The sequence below is a fragment of the Xiphophorus couchianus genome, chromosome 8 (genome assembly GCF_001444195.1).
Source record: "Xiphophorus couchianus chromosome 8, X_couchianus-1.0, whole genome shotgun sequence".
Lineage (NCBI taxonomy): Eukaryota > Metazoa > Chordata > Actinopteri > Cyprinodontiformes > Poeciliidae > Xiphophorus > Xiphophorus couchianus.
In genome coordinates, this window is record NC_040235.1 from 28,230,063 (window position 1) to 28,255,058 (window position 24,996).

The window sequence follows — 24,996 nt, forward strand, 5'->3', positions numbered from 1 at the left end:
GAGTCGTGAGCGACGGTAGAAAAGTAGTTGTGACTCACCTGAACACTTTGGCAGGGGAAAGAGAAGGGGCGGTGTCGACGTGATGGGCCGGCTGCAGTAACTGGATCGTCAAGGACATGCTGGCCGGGCACTGCAGTGGCAGGACGGACATGCTGCCTTGTCTAAAGTGCTCCAAGCAGCTGAAAGGCTGAATCATCAGGGAGCGGCAGGTGTCCTTCCTCTCAGTGCAGCCAAAGAAACAGATGAGTAAGGAGAAAAGGGAAAGAAAGAGAATCCTAGAGAGGGAGGGGGGCTGCAGTAGCACAGTGGGTCAGAGGAGGATGGATACTCCCCTTCTCCTTCTCTCCTCTCTCACTCCTCCTCTCGCTGTTGTTTCTCTCCAACTGGTGTGCACAGTAGCCTCTGGCCTCCTCCCTCTCTGCCTCACTTCCTCTGTCTTTGCAGGCTGCTCCCAATCCAAGCACAAAGCATCCAGCTAAGCAAGTTCCTACATGATCCAATTAGAGTGCATGTCAGCGAATCACAGACAGCCGAACTGCTGTAGCCAGCCCTCCCAGCACCACTCCCCAATGACTCTACCGCAAGACTGGGGAACGAACAGCCAAGCAGACATAGGATACACATGGAGAAATGAATGGCATAAAAGTTTAGTTAATAAATTATTGCATCTAAAATATATTGAAGTTAAAAAAAATCTTCAAGATCTTAACATATTCAATGTACACAATCTTTAGAGAACAACTTTCCAGGTCTTATTTTTAATACAATGTTTAATATTCAAACATCAGCAGAACTTTCTGACTGGAAATAGTAATCACTGGTTGATCACTGCATAGTTTAATCTCAGCAGTCTACTAGCTGCTAATGGGTCAGAAACTAAAACAAACAAATAACTTCATGGGAAATAAATTATTGATGGTCATCAACATACAACTTTAGAATGTTTCATACAGTTACAACAGGAAACAGTTGGATAAATGTTTCAGGAAATGATTCCTAATATTACCCATGTGCTCACTGTTCTCAAAAAAATAAGCTGCAAGAGTGATATAAAGCCACCGGATCCTCATTAAGCCAATTAATGCTCAAGCCCCACCCCCCACTAGCACTGCAGACTTATAAATAGGATAAAAGAAAAATCCAAGGTGGAGTTTGGGAGGGGGAGAAGACCTCAACAAGATGAGGAGCATCTAAAAGGTCAGTTTATCACCATACTGAGCACTGACACTCCTGTGACCCTATCCCATCCTCAGACAGAGTTAATACCAGTAATGGTATCTGTGGGGGAGCACTTCCTGTCAGGCCTCTGAATTAGTGACCTGAATATTGATTAACTTCTCGGGATACATAATCTGACACAGGAAGTGCAGAATAATAAATATCTGTGAGTTTAGGTCTGTTACTATCACAGTGTTGTTTAGTCTATTTAGACCATAAGACAATAAGACCTAAGCTAGCAAATGTTTCATTAGATAAATGATCAACTACATACAGCATAAGAATTAAAAATTATACTTTTAACAGGTAATTATGAATGTTTTTAATGTTATTTTCATGGTCTTGGCTTGTATATTTGCATTTACAAATGAAAACTCATAACTCATTCCTACAATAAAACAAAGAAAAAATTTTGGCTGTAGCATAAGAATTTGATAAAGTCACGGTAAATTAAAGTGTCAGACTTCCATCAAACATTTACGCCTTGTCCCTGTTAACACTTACTGGTCAGAACTGGAGTAACACTTTTGTTAAGCAATTTCTGCATTAAAGCTTCTCCAAGAACTCAATGCCAAAATGAAGACACTTAGTGAAGGAGATTTTAAAAAGCCTATTAAATTATTATCTGATTTGTTTACAGGTTACAGAGGAGCTTATCTATTAACTGCCACTAAAAGCTCAGAAAACGTCAGGTAATGTTTTCATTTCTGCTGAACATAATAACATAATTATAGACTAAAATCAGCCACACTGATGTTTAAACCTCTGCCTGCTGGTCAATCAGCTTGTCTTAGATTCAGATGAATATAAAGGAAAATTTTTTCAGTGGCTGCTTCACATCTATGGAACAGTTTATCTCTCCACTCAAAAGAGAAGATAAAATCAAATTTAAAGCTCATGAATATTGTATTCTAGCTTATTTATTCCCACTTGGATCTTAGGAAGCAAGGCAATAGAATCTAAAGTCCAATAAATTCAAACTGCAAAGGATACAATCAACAAGAAGTTTAATAAAAGTTAACAAACATACAGATCCTACATCTTCACACAAGTATTCCCTTTGTCCATCATTACTGGGCCAATACAATCTGCTGGGTACACACATCATCTTAACATGTCAAATACCGGTCAGTTGTTTAGTACAGCTTTAAATGCTACTGACGTTCTTCCAAAAATGTCAACACACTGTATCTTTTGTAAGAACAAAGTTTTCAGAACTATAAAGTTCATAATATGTTTAACTTGAATTAAACCCGACAGCAAACATCCTGGACGTAAACCCACAGAGGAGGAAAAGCAACTCTGCTCTTCGTTCAGACTGCTCCAAATGTTATTGTCTGATTAAAACCAATGCCTGAGAGCACTGTCTAACTGCTGAGTGCTGCTGTGTTTTCTCTGCTGAGCAGCCATTTTAAGAGCTCTGCCATAGAAATCAGCTGCAACCCAAAAAGTGAGACCAGGCTGTAAAACTGAAGGATGTAGAAAAACTGCTCTACAGAGACATCAAACCACAATACTTCATGAAGATGAGGCCAGGAAACATTTGGTTTCACTTTGGTCGGTATTAACAACAATCATACATTACTTGATAAAATACTTTTTCATAAATAGAATTTTTACATTTCATGGTTGGAAAAAATCCAACAGTGAATTAAGAAATACAAAATATAAAATCTTCTAGGAAAGACATGAAGAAAATCAGAAAGAAAAGATCAGCAAATAAATTACCACAATTTCCAGAATTAGATCATTTACAGTCAAGCAAGTGAACTATTCATATTTATTAAAATTAATATCTGATACTAAAAATAATCAAAGAATCCTGCTCTCAGTTTTTAACAGACTAATCTAACCAGCCCTCCCCAGTATCCACCAGTAACTCCACAATTACAAAGTGTGGAGATTTTGCAGCCTTCTTCAGAGGAAACATAAAAAATATAAGATATAATTTATCTCAATGCCAGCATAAAAATATCACCTCTGAGTCATTGTTAAATGGTGGGGAAACATTGGAGAATGGTTGATGAACTGCTAAGCAGAATTATTTCTCACTTAAAACAGAAAAATATCTTTAGACTCTTTAGAACCATATCTTTTTCAAAATTATGCTCTTAATATTAATTATTCTTTTTATATGGAGCGGGACATTGGGTTTCACAACTGTCTTTAAGTCTGCTGTTGTGAACTCAATGTCTTTATTCTAATCTGCTGTGTTTTTAGCTAAATGTGGAGAAGCTTTTCCTTAATCAACTAAAGTAACAGCATCCCAGTTTTACACAAGTAATCTGTGTCCACCAAGGCTCAGCATTGAGTCCCAATATTTTGAATCCTTATATGCCACCCACCAACTGTTGGCATACATCATTAGGAGACATGGCATTAACTTTCATAGTTATGCTGATGACAAACACCTCCGTTTATTAGTGCATTTATGAGCCCACATCCATCCAGGCACTTTGAAGCAGTTTTTTTTTTTTTTTTTACATATTAAATTATGAGAATTTCCTTCATCAAAATTGAAAAACATATTTGATTCAAACTATGGTTTCAGAAACCATATCAAGAATGTCACCAGAAACACATTTTTATCATTTGAGGAACATTGCAAGACTGTAACTATTTCTCTAATAATCCAATACAGAAACTTTGATTCACACTTTTACAGCTGGTACAATCAATTATAGCAATACTCTGCTTCCTGATCTTGCTGGAAAAATAATAGCTCTATTACAGCTAATTCAGAACTCTGCTAGTCGAGGACCAGAAGCTGAGCTCACATCACGGCAACTTTAAAGTCTGCAATTAAAGTTGGTGTGCATTTTGGAATTGATTTTAAGGTATTCTTAGTGGTATTTAAAACGTAATGGCCGTAATGTTGTAGTCCACCCCACTTATGAGAACTGCTTCTGTCTTCTGAAAACGGTCGGCTGCTGGTACCTACAGTGAGAACTAAATCACAAGGTGAGGCATCGTTATGGCCGTCTACTGTGGGCCAAGCCTGAAGATCAGAGGCCAGCTGAGAGCTTGGACGTCTTGAACAGCATTCTAAAGACATCTATTCAGTTTGGTGGTTTTGGTTTATATTTGTCATCTCTTAAAGTTTATTATTTTTAATTATTGCTAGTACATTACAAGTATCTAACAAGTATCTATATGTTCTTTGTTGTTTCTATATAAGTTACCATTTTTGCAGTTATTGTAATGTTTTTGTCTATATTGGTATTTTCTCAAATCAGTTTACCATTTAGTTTATGATTATTTTATGTATATTTATACATTTTCTTTTCCTGCTACTCTACACAACTGCTTCCCCTGAGGTCCATATTCCCTGGAGTCTTTATCTTTATTATATTTGTCTGATTAGTTTGATATTTTCTAATGTACGAGTCTCTTGTGCCTTCATGTCCATCTGTCTGTTTTTAATCTCTGTATAAGCAAAGTCAAATAAACAAAGGTTGGCCTGAATTAAAATGAGGCTGGTAAAATTAGTATTAAACATGTCAACATTTTTCTCAGCTTAAATGTTCTAATGGGGACACCGAGATAAAATTAACACCAGACCACCATCAGCATCAACTCACACCCAAGCAATCCACTAACATAATCAGAGCAAATAAATCCACCAGTCAATTTAATGACTAAAAAAATAGAATGAAACATGGAATGGAACCTATTGTCTCAGACAAAATGTCTCCAAATCTTAAAGGTTGTCAGGGTTCCTTTAATTGCACATTCAGCTCTTTCCATATATTTTCATTTAAGATAGGTGATTGAGCCATCCCAACAGTTTTACTTTATTTCTCAGAAATGAGTTAAGAGTTTCCTTGGCTGTGTTTGAAACTTGCTTCAAATTAACATTTGTTTCATTCTCACATTCTTATCAACAGTTTCCTAGTAAATCTATCTATCTTTCCTTGGATTATATGAAGCCTCCCAGAACCAGGTGCTGTAACAGAGCCCACACTGTGATGTTTCCACCTGCTAATGTCACCTTTGCATGGTGTTTCCAGAGTGATGTACAGAACCATTCTTTCTTTAAACTTGATGTGAGCGATTACATTGGCCTCATTAGACCAGACTGTCTTCTCTCAGAATTTTGCACACTTGTCCAAATCTTCTGCAGCAGACGTTCTTCCGGGGTGACGTCTTGTGCAGTCACTGTGCATAGAAGCCACTTATTGCTTACCTGGAGAAAATGCACCTGCAACTTTCTGCAAGTGGTTCTTGGCTCTTGGACAATTCTAGTTATTCTTTTGACTGCTCTTTCAGAAATCTTAAATGGGCCACCTGGCTGGTTTGTGGTGAAGTCATGTTTGTTCCACTTTCGGATAATAATTCCAACAGGGCTCACTAGTAAGTTTCAGAAGTTTAAAAATGCAGCTGTGGGATGTTGAGATGGCACAGGGATTAAGCACAACCCACATATAGAGGCTTTAGCCCTCGATGCGGCTGTCGCAGGTTCAATTCCCGGTGCTGCATGTCTTCCCCCTTCTCTAAATACCCAATTTACTGTCAAATAAAGGCCACTAGAGCCAATAAAACCTTTGGGGGGGATGCAGTTGTAACCACTGACTGCCATGACTATGTTTAGGAACAGTATGCTTTTTGTTGTGTGGTGGAGCAGTTCGTATCATTGCTGCCTTGCAGAAAGAAGGTCCTGGGTTCGATTCCCGGCATGGACTCTTCCTGTTCTCCCTGTCCATGCGTAGGTTCTCTCAGGGTACTCTGGGTTCCTCCCCCAGTCCAAAATCATGATGTTTAGGTTGACTGGTCTGTCTAAATTCTCATGAGGTATGAATGTGTGCATGATTGTTTGTCCTGTGCTGGACTGGTGACCTGTTCAAGGTGACCCCACCTCTCTCCTGTGCAACTGTGTGTAATCTCCAGATAGCAACTGTGAAATATTTTCATTATAAAAAAACTTTTTGAAGGCTAAGAGAGATATCTGTAGAAGAGATATGTAGAAGATGCTATTCTTCACATGTTCCCCATTTCAATCCATTTGTTTACTCATAACTGACTTTGTGGACTAATTTGCTTGATTTCTTCATATGTGTGGATTACTTGGGCTATTCCTAAACTCTGCCAATGGCCATTTTAGAAATATTTAAACAGAGAAAATATTGACATGTTCAAAACATTCTTTACTCAATGTAAGTTCAAACAACTAATGGTTATACATTTATTTGAATATGAAGTACATATTGAAATAAATATGTATGTAAATGCTTGCATACTGTATGTTTGGAGCCTGTTGCGGAGATATTTAAACCACACCAGTTAGGTGGTAGCAGCTAAACCTTCCATTACATTTTCTCATCTTTAAATTATTGCCTAGTTGTTTTCTACATAAAAAACTGAGCCATCAGGTTGGCCACACCCAGAACGATGAGGAAACTGTGGAAAAGGACTGACTGCCAGGTGAGTCTCCCCTGCTCTCTCAGGGAGAACATGTGCACTAAAGTAGGAAGTAGAAACACTAAGGCCAGTCCACATATTGCTCCAGAAAATCTGCAGAGAGAAATAGATTTATGATCAGTAAATGAGAAAGCAGATATGGGCCGCAGAGGAAAATTTACTATATTTTAATGATTCAAGAAAACCGAACAAGACTTTGGCTGTCTTTCCCTTTTTGGAGATATGAAGAGAAGAGACTGCTACTCAGTAGGTTCAGGTTTCTATTTTTATGCAAGAAGATAATGTGTATGGTTTTTTTTTTTTCTTCCACTTCACAATCTTTCTGTTGGTTCATTACATGTCCCACTGGAATATATTAATGTTTGGGGTTGTAACATGCACAGATTTAATATTGTTAGAAGGTGTATAAGTGCTTTCCAAGTTACTGTAGACCAGGGGTCACCAACCTTTTTGAGTCTGGGAGCTACTTCGTGGGTTCAGAGAAACACAAAGGGCTACTTGTTTGATACAGATATAAATTTTCTTAGCCCAGCCTTTGTAACAATAATACATTTACATATATATGATTACATGCTGCCTGATCATATTAATGTTAGGGACTACTCACAATCAGTAATGATTTACCATGGCAGATATGGTTAATTGCTATTATGTGATCAGGAGTTCTTAGTTGACAGAGTTTTAACTTTGATTCCCTTTTGGAGCTCTTCTGTGTGACTCTAAATTGCCAACAAGTGCAACTGAAGATTGTTGCAGCAGCACCTTCAGCTGTACGCACTGTGCGTACCATTAAATTTTCCTTTAAATAAAAAAAGAAAAGAATAGTTATTGTATTTTTTTAATTATCTAAGCCTCTTTACTATTAACAACGCATCATGCACACGTAGCACAAAACCAGCACAAACCTAAACCACAAAAGCAGTGCATCTTTTTTTTTTACAAACACTGCTAAATAATAAAGACATGAAAGTGAAGCCTACCCGTGTGATTCACGGGTAGGCTTCACTTCATCAGGTGCGATGTTGATCGCAAGTTCAGGGTAGAGAAGGTGAAGCAACAATGTTTGCTTAATTTCCACTCTTTTGGGGAATGTTTCGACTAGATTCAATTGTTTAACCCGCAGTCTGAGATGCTCGACTGGGATCCAAACGTCCTCTTAGAACTACGGGAGGTTCAAACTCCGTTCATTCATTTTTAGCTTGCAGAAAAAGGGCCAAGCCGCCAAATAAACAAAAGCAAACTGACCAATAAGCTTTAGGCTTCGGCATGCCCACCCCACAGAAATGTGTGCACTACGTAGAAGATGTTTTGACACAAAAGATCTTTGTTTTTCTCCACAATTTTGTTAATAGTAAAGAGGATTAGATAATAAAAATCCCAGAAATTATTATTTTCTTTTTTTTAAAGGAAAATCTCAAGGTACCAGAGTGGGTACAGCCATACAGCTGCAGGCGCTGCTGCCCTCTGATAATATCCTGCAGGCTTCTGCGCATAATTCTGAACTTTAACCCTAGAAAAGAGTTTTATACATAAAGCAATTTATTTTAAACAGGTTTATAATTTACTTTTTTTAATTCTAAATATTAACAAATGTTATTACTTCAATGTAAAAACATTTAATCGAATAATTTTTTGGGCTGTGGTCCCTAATAACAATGGCTATTTTTAGAACTCCACGGCGACTGACAATGTCCCCTAGGGTGACCGGGTGCCCGGTCACCGTGTTGGTGACCCCTGCTTCACTTTTTAAGATTCAGGGTCCCTTGCACATTCCCAAAATACTTCAAACTTGAAAATGATTATCTTTATCTTTAATGCATGTTTATATAAAATAGCTTTAGAGATTAGCTGAAACTGTAAAGTTTTGATAATGACTGACATACTAGTTGGCAGGGGTTGGCTTTAAACCAAACATACTATAGGACTGAACAATCGAATTCATTCTGCTACAATGATACAATTGCTGGTCCAATCTTTGTACATCTGTTCTTCTTAAAATGCTATTCATTTAAATTTAAAATTTGAATTAATTCAACCTTTGTAGGGACACTAGATGGCTCTCTGAAGCAAAGTTCCAGGATGAGTAAAACCAGTGTGCTACTTGTTAATAGAAGAATGTTTCTACAAAAAAAAGATAATCATTCCCTAACAGTAGCTGAAGAATTAATAGCTTTAAACAAGTTTATTGAAGAAGAATCTCCCAGCTAACATTACTGGATATTTCTTTCATAAACAGTTAACAACATAACTCTATACATACCGTATTATAGATCCAATGTTGGGATAAAACATGGCCATTAGAACTCCAGCTCCAACAATGAGAATATTCAGCACAAGAATGTGAATGAAACTGAGTAGAGACAATGGGACAAACAGCATTCCGTTAGCAGAAACATTGTTCAAGAGTTTCCAAGAAATGACCAAGTTCTGATGCCTGGGTGATCCAGTAAGACTTGAAATGGGTAAACTGCTGTGTCATGACCAGGCAAGTTCAACACTGACAGCAACAGGAGGAAAAATTGATCTGATGCGCCATTGAACTGGCTCAGCTTTACCAGATCAGTCACTGTATCAAGCACTCAGTGAAATGCATTAATAATGGAATATCATCAAATAGATTGAATAGCTATTTAAATTGAACTTTTCTGATGCAGGAAATTAATGTTGACAAAGCTCAAAAGATGCAATCTAAAAACTTTAACATATTGACAAGTCATGGTTGGTAAACTAAACAGTCGGTACAAACTAGAATTTAAAGTTATTACCTAGATTTGAGTTAACCAGTCATATCTAATAAATTTTATTATATTGCTTTGAAAGTAAACAAAACTGATATTGACCCTAAATTTTCATGGCTATAAATGAAAAAAAAAAACAAAAGAACTACCGTAAATCTCCAAATATGGACTATAAATAAAATTAGTATTCTCCTACCCGGGATAATGATTTCCAAACAGCTGACCCATAATCTGGACTCGTACCAAATAACCCAGCAGAGGATAGACAGTAATCATTTGGAACAGCAAGCACACTCGAGCCACAAACACCATCACATCACTGCTGGGGAAGTTATCTAAAAAGTTCTGGAAAAGGGGAAGAGCAGAGTTGTAACTTCAAGTAGAGTGTAAATACAATTAAAAACTAGTGCAATACCAACCTGCATTTTTACTATTACTTATTTATCACTAAGCTTCATTTATATAGCTGAGATAAATCATTCTCACCTCCAGGTCCAATTGAAAACTCCTAACGACATAAACTGCAAAAAAGCTAACTGTAGGCATAAAATAAACAGTGGAATATATGCAGTACCTTGCTAACCACTAGGGGTCGCCCGCTGACTACCCATAGTTGAGGGACTGCAATTTGAGGAAACTAGTTGAAGGATGTATTTTTTTACACTTTAATAAAACAGTTTATCAAAAAAAAAATTCTAAGTGAGGAAAAAAGTCCTTAAATAAGGACAGGAGTTTTACAATAAAATTCCAAAGTTACAAACACTTGAAATGATGTCCTGACTTCAAACATTCAATCTGTAGATGAACAAAAGTACTGGGTAGTCACACCTTGCAACATTTAGTCCACAGCTACATAATATTTTTGTACCTGAGGAGATCCAATGGGAGATGGAGATGGAAATATTTTTGATGACTTGATAGATACAATTTGGGTACAAGTACATATTGTTTAGGACCAAACAAAGAGTCAATAATAGGGGAAATGTTTTAGGCCATTTAAATTTTTCAGACTAAGACGAGTAGGAAGCAATAACATATATTTCCTCCATTTTCACGCATCCCATAACTCATCTACTTTTAAGACAAGGCTTGAAATTTTCCTTTTTGATAAAGCTTGTAGTTGGACCAGCTTGAGTTATCCTCATATATTTCTGTACTTATGATGTTATAGACTTAGGCTGCTAGAGGATAAACTGTTCACTTTCTCACTTTTTTCTATTCTCCAATTTGCATTATTTGCTGTTTTTTCAACTGTTAAATTTGTTTTATCTGTTATTTTCTCTCCATTGAAGCTACACTTGGTCTGGCGTACTGATTGGCTGTGGTTCCTTCCTGGAGGAGGACATCAGCTGACATAATGCTGCCATCACCTGCCCTCCTTTGAACTTTTTACTTTCAAGAACATCAAAATAATCCTACATGTACTGTACTGTACTACATCCTACTGTACTGTTAGATTACCAGTATTAATTGGAATGTATATATTATTGAACTGAAATTATGTTTTTGTAAAATGCCTTAAGACCACATTTGTTGTGATTTGGTGCTACATAAATAAACTGAGTTGAATTTCATCTGACCCATTATAACCTCATGTCTTCTGAATGCTTAACAATGAAACATGAGAACTGGCTTTCCATATATTACATCAGAATTTAATACAGTAACGAACAGTACCTTCATTGGTATCTAAAGAAATATTACTAATGGAGAAACCCATGAGAATAACTAAATGCAGGCAAGATGAGATAAAACAGTACTATGTTTATGATGTGGTGATTTAGCTTTAATGCTACAGTATATAGAAAAGTGACCTTTCTGTACATAATGTATAAAGATTGGAAAAAGAATTTAAAAAGATATATATAAAAAAATAGGCAAACAAGTTTATGTCTTACTGGTTCAATGCAGTCTTTGGAGAGAGGAGGTGAGGGAAAGGCAGCAAAGATCAACACGCCCACATACATATATGTCCCTCCAACGAGAAGATAAGCCAAGGACAGGTCCCTTACCTGCATAGAAGAAAAACTGTAAAGCATATATGTGGAATATTTGAGCCTGAACTCAGTTTGAACCAAAACTAGGTTCAGATGAAAAGTAGTTGACCTGGTGGGTGAACTACTGTTATTTTCCACCTTGAACAGATTCTGCTGGAGGACAGTTTCTACACAATCTGATCTACACAAATTACTTTATGTAATTTATGGAGTTGATTCAAATAGATTGCAAAGATGTAAAATGTTCTTCACTGTTGGGCCAATATATTCGAATTCCAGAAGGAAGATTAAAACCTTTGCACTGTTCCACTGAAGTGTATTAGGATTAATGAAATACTGCCTGAACAACAGGTTCTAGCAGCAGTATGGTCTATTTAAAAAGGAACCCACTAAACATCTGGAGCTAGACAGTCATTCATATTTTTAAAGGAATTGTCTCAGTGTAAAAGAGAACATTACCAGATGTGGTAGTATCCTAACCTAACATTCTGTTATACTTTAGATATTTAATAAAATGAATTGTAATAAAATTAGTGGGCCCAGGTTGAAAAGACCTAAAATCTTCAACAAACCAATTTCTTCACTAAGTCTTCCATCTGCATATATAATAGTAAGGCAAATAAAGGAGATAAAGACAGAAAATTAAGTCTAATCAATTTCAAGGTCATTCTCCTCCAAATTCCTGATGAACCTGTTGGTCTAGCCAGAACCACTGAAAAGCTTGTCCCGCTAATTTTGTGAGCAACAGTAACTGAGCACAGACTCACGTTATTTTCTTGGTTTTTGTTGCTCTTCATCAATGTGATGATGCAGTTGTGAATGAAGAAGGCCAGGGTGAGCACACCAGTCAGCTGAGGAAAAAACAGCCTGAACTCTGAAAGAAGAGGAAAACCACAAGTCTTAGAGGAAATATAAGCATCACAACCAAGATCTTTATGAATGAGACAGATTTCACCAAAACAAAGGTCAGTGTGTTGGTATGGTCATATATATAGTGCTCTACTCAGTCTTAGTAAATACTACATCTAAAACATTTGAAAGACTTGTTTATACTTTTAGGTTAAAAAGAACACAAGATCAAAGTGATATAACAGCCAGATAGACCTTTTAGAGTTTTTTTATTTGTAAAAGTAGTAGTATAAAAAAAAAGCATCCTCTACAGTAATTTCCCCCGCCCATGTTCACCTAAAAGATCCAAAAAAATGTCATTCAACATGGTTACCAGGTACATGGGACATTTTTAATACAGTGTTGACAAAAGTGTGAGCATTTCTCAGGGCTGTGGCAGAACAGGACAGAGGACAGGCAGATCTACCTGGAACGTAGAACTTGGACGGATCAAACCAGTGGAACTCTAGATGGAAGCCAAGGCGGGAAGCTTTGATTGTGACCAGCACAATCAGATAGATGACTGATATAGTGCCTAGAAGAAACAAAACCAGTCTTCGGAATTAGTGAAGAACAAGTAGATTGCATAAACCATTAATTACACTGAATACAACTACTAATAACTATGTAATTATATAAATGCTACAGAAGTGAAGAATAAACTGACAGTAAGCTAGTAGCTATTGATAAAGCCATGGAGTCCATCAATGGGTCAGATGATGCACATTAAGGTACCTGATGAAATCAACATCAGCAGCTGTGACCACGTATGTAAAAGCATAGTTTGCTTCACATCAATTTGCAAGGTGCAATAAGATCATTTCTAAACAGTTGGAAGTTTGTTATTTAACAGAAACAGCTGGAAACATTTGAGAAGGCTGCCAACCTTCCCAGGAGTGGATGTTCCAGAGGTTTACGTCAATGTCAGGTCATGCTAAGGGAAATAGTCATTTTAAAACGACTGTCTCGCACCTTTTTTTATGCCGTTTATCAAATTACATCTCAATTGTTCTCCCTCTCACATCAATGCACAACTATTCCATGACGCTGTTCAGTGGAAGGCTGACACCATGCCTGTGGAATGCAGTTCCTTCTTCTGACTCATTCATCCAGACTCACAAGTTACTGAGGCTCTGTGCTGGTGTCTGCCTAAAAGAGCAAGCGGTCATCACATAACCAGCTAATTGCGCAACAGCCATATTGTCATATACTAGCCAACAGAGGCCTCAGACTGATGTACAACACAATATTATATTCTGAACTTTAAGTCCTGACTTTAAGCAGACTGTGTTCCATTTATTATCATAGGAGGAAGAGGGTGGCTTTGTCAACACTTACAGCATATAAGTCAGTGACAGGTCTGGTCACTGACTTGTGGTCACTGACTTATGGACCAAAGAATGTGTTGAACACTTCCCATGTGGTAAAATGCTGAGTTCTAATCTTTCTAATGAAAGTCTAAGCTAGGTAGCTGAAGAACAAACTATTCGCTCATTGAGTCCCAAATTTTTGGAAAAAAGCCAATACTTGCATTCCAGCAGCTTGGGCTCCACTTACCAAAGAAAGTGAACCTGGCAAAGAAAGAGGCAGAGCGAAAGCAGAGCAGTGGCAGCAGCAGGATGATGAGGTAGAGAGGGATAGTGCCGGTTTTACTCCAGTAGTGATCAAAGCTGCTCCCAGACGAGTCATTCCCAGAGGAGCTGCTACACAGACTGGTCATGGAGTCATTTCTTCCAGGGTGAGTTTTAGGGTATGGGCAGATAACTGGCAAACACATCAACAAGACATCACCACACACATAATTAAAAACAATTACACTATTAACAATACACAATTAGAAAGATTCAGATACCTAGACTTTAATTTGGGTTTTACTTTTCACCTCACAGCACAAACCTCACATATTTTACATTTAGTCGAGTCACCCGCATTTCAGTTAACAACATCTGTTTCATTCCTGAAGCGTGGGATAGGGTCAGTGGTGGAACTAGGCTGTTATACCAGGGATGGCCAGAGGGTGGCCATAGTTTTATTTGGGGTCCATATTCATAAATATTCTCTCTAAGATGGTACCTAAAGAACAACACAGACAAGAGATGCACAGTCCTACTCTCTACACACTCTACCCACAGAGTAAGCCACGCCTGCCTTGGGATAGAAGCAATTTATTTTATTTGACTGTGATTGGGGGTTTTTTTACCTCATACCTCTATTATTCTCATCTTGATTTGATAAAATATGGACTCCCACACCGCAGTTGTGTCCTCTATCCTCCACATATTTTTCAGCTGTTACAACTGTTTAATCTGTTAATATGTCGGAAAGTAGTTTTCCAAGTCTCCTTTATACATAGCATGAGCGTCAAGATGCCTGCGGAGGTTTTACAGATGGAGACATGCTGCTGTGCCAACTTGCACATTGTGTGTTAGAATCTTGGAGCAAACCAGCAACAGGCAAAAAACTTTGTACAGTTTTTTCCAAACAAGTTGAATGAGTTGAGTAATGTTATTGGATGTTGATGATGTTAGCAAACTCATAACTAGATAATACATTCTAGTATGTCACACTAAGCTTATTAACAAAAACAAGCTAATAAATTTGTTATCCATGTTCAGAGGTGAGTAGTTCTCAATCAATCAACCAAATCAAATCAATCAATTAAATTTTATTTGACTGATCAAGTTCTGGTTCAGTTACTTTAGTAACATTTTGGGGGAAAAAAAGGTACTTAGAGTAGTTTTACTGCACAGTACTTTTTACTTTTATTTGGGTAATCTTATGAACTAGTAGAGATTGGAAACATTTGATTTTTCGATTTGTGTAATCTATGAGCTAACATTTATGCAAATTTGAGCATAATTACTTTGAATGTCATTGTTTACATCATTATTAATGTTCTTTTGTTTGTTTTTAAGTTTTTTTTATCTGAAAATGGTCAGACAAGAAAGCAGGTTGTGAAGGAGGAGGTTGTGTAACAAGGTTTGACAGGTGAAATAAAAACCTATCGCCACCACAGAGCCTGGCCTTTAACCTGGATGGCTGTGAACGATCCTCTTTGCTCCAAAACACACAGAATTCCTTTTAGGCAAAAGATCTGAATTAGCAGCCTCGTTCACACATCACCAGAGAATACATACAGGTGTGCTGCAGAAAACTTTTAGCACCAACACCACTGCTACTCTGTTCATTCCATGCTGTTGGCCTGAGTGTGTAAGCCTAACCAACACATCCCTGAGCCAGAGCCTGCTTCAAATAGAACTGATTTAACCACAGCAAAGTCTGAAGTGGGATTGGTGAATGTAACTCTGGTTCATTATACATCCAGATGTGTGAATTATTTATAAATAATTTGCTCTTAAAATGCTAAAATCCGCAAAATATTTCACTTTTAATTTCGCACAATTATTTTATCATGCATTTTGACTAGATAGTGAAGAATAACCTTTTGAGATAAGCTGAACCTGTTAATAAATACAACTTTGGGGTTTAAAACACTACATCAAATCTGATGTAATGTCATGTAACCAGGCTCCAGTCTGGTTATAAAAAAAAAATCTATTGACCCAAAATGAAAAATATATATATATTTTTTTAAAGTTCTCAGACTCATCACTTTTGCCAGGTTTAGGAATCTCTTGCAACGCACCAAAATTTTATCTAATAATAAGAAAGAGAAATAGAGATAGCACAAATTAAAATTGTTGTCTTTTCTTATTCATAAAAATGAAGGGTTATTAGCTCTTTTTAAAACTAATTGAAAAAATATTATGGTTGTTGGTGTAGAACAGTCTTTAAAACTACTCAGAAATGTTACAAGTAAAGGTTTCCTGATGCAGGTTCCTCACCTCTATCAGAGCCGTTGGTTCCATACTCTGAATCGGATGTGCTGACGTTGTGAGCATGGTCTGTAGACGTGAAGAAATAAGAAGAATTTAAAACACTCATTTATGAATTCACTTCCACAATGTACAATTATTTTTTATTATTTCAAAGCACTGCTGGATAGTTAACTGCATATTTATACAGGACCAGGATGTTTGAGTTCAGTCAAATGCCTAGACATCCCCAATGAATAAATCTTTTCAAATGTTTTAATGAGGGAATGTGTGAACAGCTCCAACTTCTGAGTACAGACATGCCCAAGATAACATTTTTTAGCATTGATAAAAATGGTCGCATGACATTAATGTGACTTGATAGCTGCATGATCAAAGCAACTACCTACCTATAGCTTCAAATACAATAAAGAGTCAGCCCTTAAAGACGTTTCTGGTTCCAGTTTAAATGAATGAGCCACTTCCAACAGGATGTAAGAGCTGAACAATCAGAGCTGAGTCAGCATTTTAGATTTGCTGAAGCAAGCGTTGAAGCAAAAATGGAAGCTAGCAATCTGAAGTGGACATGGCCCACATGACTTCACGAACAACCCCGTAAACTAAAACTGCTGTCAGACTTTGGAATTACATGTTTATGAGCAGCAATGTTGCACTTTGGTAGATCATTTGAAAACTTGCACACAACAGCACATACCAGACAAGATTCAAGACAGCAGAGTAAACATGGAACATTACGGTCATATTTAAACTTACTGTAGATGAACTGCCCAGTGTTGTAGAGGAAGTTGGACATTAGGACCCAGTATACCACCATGGCTCCAACAAGAGAGACCATGGAGAAGACCAAGCTGGACCACTGGCCAAGCTTTCCAAAGTAGAACCTGCAAACATCAGGGAATTCCCAGCTGGATGTGTCCACACCCCCTGAGCAGAACAGAACAGTATTTTAGAGAATATCAGTTAATTTTCCTTTCCAGAGGAATATTCCCCTGTTGGTTATGACCCCTGACATATACCTCATTGCTGGATATTAAAAACACAAAGAATGTGATGAGCTTACACACAAGGAACAAGTTAGCAAACAAGGAATTTTAAAATGAATCTCAAAATCAGCATGTCTGAACAGCACAGAATAGTAGGTTGGGAAAATCTCAAAGTAGGACATAGTCACAAACAGGTGGTAGAACTATGTCCACAGTGGATGAAGAGTTTCATGGAAAGACCTGTACTCATCTTCAATAAAGCTCATGAGAAATGTTAGAAATGGAAGAATGGTGCTAAAAAAAGTTTGGTGAAAACCACACCAGGAATCTATTTACCTAGCAAATCTGCAGAGATATGGCTCTCTCTAGATTCCTGCACCGTTTTGTTATAATTAAGTAGTACATAAAATCATCAACCTGAGAAATACTCTGTCAGAAAAAATAATGTGAGAATGTGAAGAGAAAGAATGACTTGTACCAGATCACTCTTCACACTTTTCTTTGTTCTCACCAGTAACTGCACCCTTCAGACCATTAAGAAACAGATTCTACATTTAAGTTTCCATAACATGAATTTATTAATATCAGTAGAGCTGCATGATGTGAGGAAATAGTGTAGCTGATATCAAGTAGAGTATATTTTCTTTTTTCCTCTATCCATCATCTGTCCTTCCATCACTCTGTGACCTTTAACATTTTGGACAAGGTCATTAGTGTCTGATGTGAACATCTGCTGCACTGACACTCTGTCCAGACACTCTGTCCAGAGTGTCAGTGGAATATTATATACATCTGGCACAGATATGATGTGCTAGATAGTCATGATATCTGTCCAACTGGCTAAATATTATGCTAACATGAAAAACACAAGTCAACAGAACCTGGAATATATTAGCCTACTCCTAGCAGTCCTTTTGATATGAATTTTGCACACACTGATATTTCCATGATAATTTATTGTGTAACCTTTCATATCAGTGATAGCATAATGTTCCAGGGTCTTGTCACATCATATGTGGAAACTAGTGAAACCAGAACCTGTGAAACTACGACACCACAACATAAAATGAAGACATAAACAGATAAGAGGCCTCACAATTTTACTCATCATCCATAGTTCTCACAGAATGTCAAGACTGGATTTAATTATGCTTCAAAACAACACTAAAGAATTTCTTTAAGCTCATATAGTCACCTCTTCACAGTTCATTAAGCCACCGCTTACTGCTGAATAATAGCAAAGTGATAAAGTCCTAAATAAAGTGATAAAGTTGTTTTCCTAATCAAGGATGGTACAGACCAAGTTTCTTCAGATTCAAAAAAATAAGAACATCTATCCTGTACAATACAATATCACCCCTTACTTCATTAAAGCAAAACAAGGAGAGGACAAGCAGAAGAGATGCTGCTGGACTTACTAATTGCCTTTGGTGATTTGATGACAATGTAACAGCAGTACAGCATTAGCAGGCCAGTGAAGATGAGGATGATAATTCCCAGAGTGAAACCAGCCTGAAGAAATTAGGTGAATAAAATAAGACTATTCAATTTTCAGGAAAAAATCTATGTCCAGCAACAGCTGACTTAATGTTAGCATAAAGCCATAAACTGAGGAAAACAGTAAAAGGTAGGCAACCTGCTTAATACCCCACGGTATGCTGAGTATGGATGTCCCCATCATGGTGTTCCATATGGCAAAGCTGCAAAGAAACGCACACAAGAGAATCAAAGCCCTGAAGATGATGGCTTCATGTTCAGTGACGCTGACTGAAGCAGTGAGGCCTTACATGGTGACAATGCTGGGGTTCTTAGCAGCCTGCTCGCTGTCTGGAACCTTGAAAGCCATCCCGAGAGGGCTGTAGACGTACATCTCCTCTGGAGTGGGGATCACATGGTTTGGAGGACTCTGGAGGAGCAAAATAAACACCAACGCTTTCTAATCAATGACATCTTCAGAGAAATAAAGACAAACATTCACATAGTTTTAATTCACAGCTGGATGCAATGATAACCAAATGAAAAACATAAAACAACCATTTTATTATCATTTCTCCAATTTTATTGGCATACAGTAAGCCAGAAAATTAAATGTAAATTAAAATCATTCTTTGCTATAGCGACAAAGTGACTTGACCTACCAGCATTGTGTCAGAGGACCCTGTCAGTCTGCTGTAGTAATGGACTCTACTGTTCAGGATGGCAGCCTCAGCAGAGATCCTCTCCTGAGGGTCATTACTTACAATGTTCCTGGGCTCCACATAGAAAGGCCTGCAACACCACACAACATTGCCACGTTTACTTTTAATTTAAATTCCCCAAAACAACTTGGTGTTAGTTCAGAATATTTATCAAGTCCAAAGTCAGCAAAGAATATGCTAGAACATCTTACAGCACCTCACGCTGACTTCATTTTCCAGCAGGACTTGGTGCCTGTTGCTACAAGTACCAGTATCTGCTTTAATCACCATGGATCCCAATCATAGATGTGCAGGTAAACTGGTCTGACCAGAACCACACAGAGTCTATGCGTCAAGATTAAAAGAAGAGAGAGGAGGCCCAGCAAGGCCACTATTAAGGCAACCTGGGCTGCCTAACAGCTCAGCTTCTTGCAGTCAGAACAGTGAACAGTGTCCAACTGATCACATTCATACCATACTATGCTGTACTGCTGTTCTGCAGAAATTCCCCGAGTAAAAACAAAGTCTGTTTGTGAGCTGTGAAAGGGAGTGTTTGTAATCTTTAATGTGCTAGAAACTTGTTGGTCCCTGTGAAATACCTAACTGGATTAAAACTGACACAAACTGCTAACAGAGAGAGGAATTATGCCAAGGCGGTGCCAAACTCACAAGTCCATCATAGAGTTAGCTTCCTAGAAAAGCACCATGTTTGTTTATTATCATGCAATACCCTCAAGGAAAAAACACATGCACTAAAAGCATTCCAAAACTGAACTAGGTGGCTTTTATACTGAAAATTCTAAATGCCTCTGAATTTCCAGATATTGACATTTAAAATTTTATTTAATTTCATTTTACACCAGACAGAAAAAATATGTTAAAATAGAAAAGTAACTGAGCGTATGAACAGTTGTGATTAAAGCCTTATTTCAGGTACGTCTACCAGATGACCAAACAGGATATCTGGCTAAGGGTCGGGCCAGGAGCCTTACACTCCTCCCCCTGGTGGAAAGCACAGCTGAACAGTTTATGGTCCCCAATGTTCCAATTAGTTTCATTATAAATATTTGGACTTGAATATTAAAATGAATTATATAACTCATAAAGAAATTTGTTGTCCATTCTAAACTGCAGAGAACTTTTCTAAAAAAAACAAATCCATCTGGAAAGCAAAACTATCCCCTCATCTCAGAATGGACCACTGTTTGCTTCAGTACATTCAGCCATTTTAACAAACTTGTGAAGTCTTTGATATTTCATCACTAATAGCCAATTTTGGTATTCAGAGCTTCTGCAGCACACCATTTGTTTGTGATGTACAGAGGTTCTGGGGTCTCTACCGTTTAGTTCTGATGTCCAGTGACCCAGCTGAGCCTCTGTGGGAGGGGCTGTCCCCAGTGGGATCTGGGCCCAGCAGAGGCCTGCAGTCATCCTCCATGGTCCCTAACAATCAGCCAGCCTTCAGTCTTCAACTCATCACCTGTCTGGAAAGACAGAGGAAGATTCACGTTAAGAAGAACCAGTACTTCAACAACAGAATGTCAAAGAAATTATATTTTGAAGCATAACAATACAATATTATTGCTGAATATTGCACAGAAGTTATTGACTGCAATTTACCAGAATTTTTTTCCCCATCATAGTAAAGTTCATTCAATTCTCTATGAGTGATGTGGGACACAAGTTTGTGTGAAACTACAGATCTGATGCTGCTTTTGCACCTGGATTTCCTCTGTGTGGGGCAACAAAGGATATTTCTATTCTAGTTTATTTCTAGGTCTATGCTGGGAAGAGAGAGCCTGCTGGCTGGTTTAAACTTATCTAATGTGACTTAGACAAGTAGGCCTGTCACGATAGCAAATTTTGCTGAGCGATTAATTGTCTCAAAAAACTATTGCGATAAACGATAATATTGTCTGAAGACCTTTTTACACTGATTTAATGGAAATGACGTAATAATGCATGCGATTTCCTGCCAAAGATAGATACACTTTATTTTCAAAAGAATATTTAACACTGGAGCTGATAAACAAAATAAACAAAACAACCAAAAACAAAATGGATTCTCAGTCTCCATTAACAAAAAATGTACTTGATAAAAACTAAACAACATAAAGCCAAAGTGGAAATAAATACTGCATTCAACCAAAAGAGTGCAGATTATGAAGTCTGTATATTATGTTGCCCTTCAGTAATAATTTGATGTAAATAGAGAAGATGGGCACATCGACTACCTGATGCAATAATTCACACTACATAATTTTTTGCTCCTATTTTTCCCCTTATGACAATCTTAGAACGTTGATCTTTCTAAGATTGTATGGTGTGCTATGGTAGATCGTCGTTGCCGCTCAGATCCAAATCAGGGGTTTTCCGACTGGGAGCTTTAACTACACCTGTTGAATGTGACAGGTAGCCAATCAGAAAGCGTGGATTCTCCTCGTGCTTTCTGAGGGGAAATTACCTCGGGGAATCCCAAACAGCTGACACGGTGCAACCCGAAGTCCAGCCGATGTGGAAGCAACATTAATGTTTATTCAACACGCAAAGAATATAGAAATGACAAGAGGAGGAGTTGGAGCGAAATTACTACCGCAGTTGATAAACCCGGTAACTTTTCAGCTGTTCTTCGTTAACGTGACATAAACAGGTTCTAATGATTTTAATTCAGGCAGGACTTTACACTGACACTAGCCACATGCATTGCAGGTAGATTGTAATAAAGCATTGAATAATGCCTGGTTTTAAAATTAGTTCACTGGACTTGTAGCCATTATTTTGTGCCCATTGTTGGACACCACACGGCAGGAACGAACCCGATCAAACCGTTATACCTAGGATTTCTGTCGACTAATGTGTGGTCTGTCAGGTTTTGAAAATGGGCCGACAATCGGCCGACAGCTTTAAGATCGTGTCCTGTGCGCTGAGCTTTACACTAAGGAAATGAGGAAGGGAGGGTCAGTGGAGAGCACCGGAGTTGAGCCTTTTTTCATTCGGTGTCATCAACAGAAAGAGAAGAAGGCCGGAAGAGACGATAATGCCGATAATTAAAACGAGGTCGATAGTTTTTATTTATCGTACGATTAATCGATTTTTTTTTTTTTTTGTCTGAGTGTTGATAAATATAACAAGAAAGTCACTGAGTTGGTAACAGTGGAGTGACTATTGATAACTGTAAATATGCAGACATGACCTGATGGGCCAGTCTGACAGTCAAACCTCTCACATCAGAGTAAAAGAGAACAGTGGCTGATTTATAGACCTTCGCTGAGACAGATGAGATGAATGACCAATCTCTCAAAAGGAGAAAATCTGGGCTGATTTGGAGGCTGGCTGATTTATGGATGCATCTAATGCACCCAATGCTTTTATTCCATTAAGGTAGAAACTACAGTACATCACAGCTTTTATGCTAAAACACACATTGTGCTATCTAAGTATTGAATAATTTTCTTTAAACATGACTTGATGGGCACAATAGCCTGATTTGATTAAGTGAGTTGGACTCTGCATCACTTCTGAGAAGGCTATTCAGGTTAAAGTTTTAAAAAAATAAATAAACTTTTCAGTGTCTACAACCACACTGAAACTGTCTTACTCAGATAGTTTAAAATAAGGAAGTCCAAAAAAAAGAGGGAACTACAGAACAACCCATTCAAATTTTGAGATATTTAGTCATCCAATTAGCCAACATCAGCATTTAACATGAAGATCTGAAGCTGTGATGGTAATCTTTTGTGCATGATTAGATTATTAACAATAAAATATCAAACAGAAAAGGCGTTAAAGTAAAACTCTGAAGAGTCACAATCAGTGATCCTTAGTGAAAGCACTGTGAAAGGTTTCCATTTCTCTATAAATAGTAATCTATTATACAGTGACTGTTAAGAAACAGAGCAATTCTCATCCTAAGATGGAGCAAGAACAACAAAGGTTAGGTCTTTACTCTGTGCTGATATAATCAGAGGAGTTTAGAAACCCTCAGTGACCGTCCCTATATTAAAAATTACTTTTAGATGTTTTTATCTAAAACTTGCATAACAAAATCTAACTGGCTTTAGATTTTGTTACCTAAAACCAATACTTTTATTTTAGATCTAAAATAATAATTAGAATAAACGTCTAGTTCAGAATAATTCACAAGACTATTGATTTACTTAAACAAATATCCGCAATCTGCCTATCCGTGTGACCAGCTGGATGCGCGCGCTCCCAGGCAGCAGCGTCTGGAACCAAATGTTCTCTTATTATCATCTCAAGCCCCTAATCGCCCCCTTACCGAACCGCAGAACCAGTTGGCAAGAACTGAGGTGGCCTGGACCTGCTTCTCATCGCTATTCCTCCCCGCGAATATTAGCACAGTCGTTGCGCTCTGAAGTGCCAACAATATTGGAATGTATGGGTAACACACACTGCAGCTCCCTGTGTTTTTACCTGACTTCGACTCTACTGCCACAGCTAAAGCTTCCAATTGAAAGTTTTTCTGCTAGTGAAACGTCGAAGGAGCCGCGGCCTCCTGTCTCCGGTAGTGTAAACACAGCGAAACGTTCCGGAAAAGGCCAACCTTATAACGTTACTAACCTGTGGGCCAGCGTAGAGGAAATAAAGCCGCGTTAGCTCCACAGCTACACAACACTCCGAAAATGCTGAGCTCTTTTCCGCGTCATCCAATCAAATTCATTGTCAAGCACGTGCAATGACGTCACACGCAGGGCCACATAAGTAAATATTGCAGACTCCCTAGTCAAATATAAAGGCACAAATCTTGGTATTTCCATTACGAAAAAAGAAAACCAAAGGTCAAATAAAAATTTAAAACCCATTGTTGCTTTAATCCAGAAGAAATTTAATGTGTGGATACAGAAAGATTTATCCATTGCTGGTCGTTTCTTACTTTCTAAAGCCGAGCGTCTTTCCAGTTTGGTACAGCTCCACACTAGAGGCTTGCAATGAGATCAGCTCAAAAGTAGATCAAATATTAATTTTATTTGTAGAAATATAATGATAAATAAGTTGTGCTCTGGATATACATATATATATACGTAGATAGATAGATAGATAGATAGATAGATAGATAGATAGATAGATAGATAGATAGATAGATAGATAGATAGATAGATAGATAGATAGATAGATAGATAGAGCCAATCTTAATTCAATGAGATGAAGCTGAATTAAGTGCAGCTTGAGTTCAGCAGCCTGACAGCTGCAGTAAACAGCCTCCTGTCTGAGGGGAGGAGGTGAAACAGTCTGTGTACAGGATGAGTGGAGTCCTTTGTGATGTGGAGTGTCCTTCTCCTGCATTGTGATGTGTAGAGTGGTGGAGGGAAGACTATTCCCCACAGTCCTCTGTGCAGCCTTAACCAGCCTCTGCAGAGCCATCCTCTCAGCAACAGCGCAGCTGTGATAGAAACTCCTCAGGACTGAGCTACCCAAGTCCAGCTCTCCGCAGCTTCCTGAGAAAGTAGAGACGCTAGTGAGCTTTGTTGACCAGACAGGAAGTGTTGGCACTCCAGCTGAGGTCACTAGAAATATGCACACCCAGGTTCCTGCAGCTAGAGACCAACTCCACAGCTGATGCTCCACCATATAGGGGAGGAAGAGGATCCTTTTCCCTTCTAAAATCCACCACCATCTCCTTGGTCTCCTTGGTCTTCTTCCACATTGATGTCTTACCTGCCTGACCTACAATTTCATCAAACATCACTGGTTGTTAGAACCCGGGCATCCAGGTGCTGCTT

The 24,996-nt window shown here is 38.0% G+C and overlaps 2 protein-coding genes across 4 annotated transcripts in view; both read right to left on the reverse strand.

Annotated features, from left to right (window-relative positions):
• Positions 1-2,121, reverse strand: part of nrg1 (neuregulin 1) — a 28,621-nt gene extending 26,500 nt beyond the window's left edge. For both annotated transcript variants that reach the window (XM_028024693.1, XM_028024692.1), the window contains exon 1: positions 39-2,121. The gene's annotated coding sequence lies outside the window, so the exon portion shown is untranslated. The remainder of the gene's footprint in view (positions 1-38) is intronic.
• Positions 2,122-2,208: 87 nt separating this feature from the next.
• Positions 2,209-23,964, reverse strand: slc38a9 (solute carrier family 38 member 9). 2 transcript variants are annotated; one of them, XM_028024695.1, is made up of 15 exons: positions 23,837-23,964; positions 20,596-20,739; positions 19,217-19,346; positions 18,866-18,984; positions 18,715-18,778; positions 18,497-18,590; positions 16,849-17,019; positions 16,105-16,164; positions 13,817-14,023; positions 12,687-12,794; positions 12,139-12,245; positions 11,273-11,386; positions 9,571-9,719; positions 8,897-8,986; positions 2,209-6,729 (listed from the first exon to the last, which is right to left on the reverse strand). In XM_028024695.1, the coding sequence occupies exons 2-15, from the start codon at positions 20,691-20,693 to the stop codon at positions 6,564-6,566; spliced, it is 1,677 nt and encodes a 558-aa protein (XP_027880496.1). In that variant the 5' UTR covers positions 20,694-20,739; positions 23,837-23,964; the 3' UTR covers positions 2,209-6,563. The 2 variants fall into 2 exon arrangements, with proteins under 2 accessions (XP_027880496.1, XP_027880497.1); XM_028024696.1 differs by lacking the exon at positions 23,837-23,964 and adding an exon at positions 23,690-23,830.
• Positions 23,965-24,996: the final 1,032 nt, after the last annotated feature.

What these genes read in the sequence shown, in the direction of transcription:
- slc38a9 (XM_028024695.1), bottom strand. Translation starts at nt 20,693, where the DNA reads ATGGAGGATGACTGCAGGCCTCTGCTGGGCCCAGATCCCACTGGGGAC. An exon ending in GTCCAAGTTCTACGTTCCAG is followed by an intron (nt 12,246 to 12,686) that starts GTAGATCTGCCT and finishes CTCTTCTTTCAG; the next exon opens with AGTTCAGGCTGTTTTTTCCT. An exon ending in AACATTGGATCTATAATACG is followed by an intron (nt 6,730 to 8,896) that starts GTATGTATAGAG and finishes TTCTCTCTGCAG; the next exon opens with ATTTTCTGGAGCAATATGTG.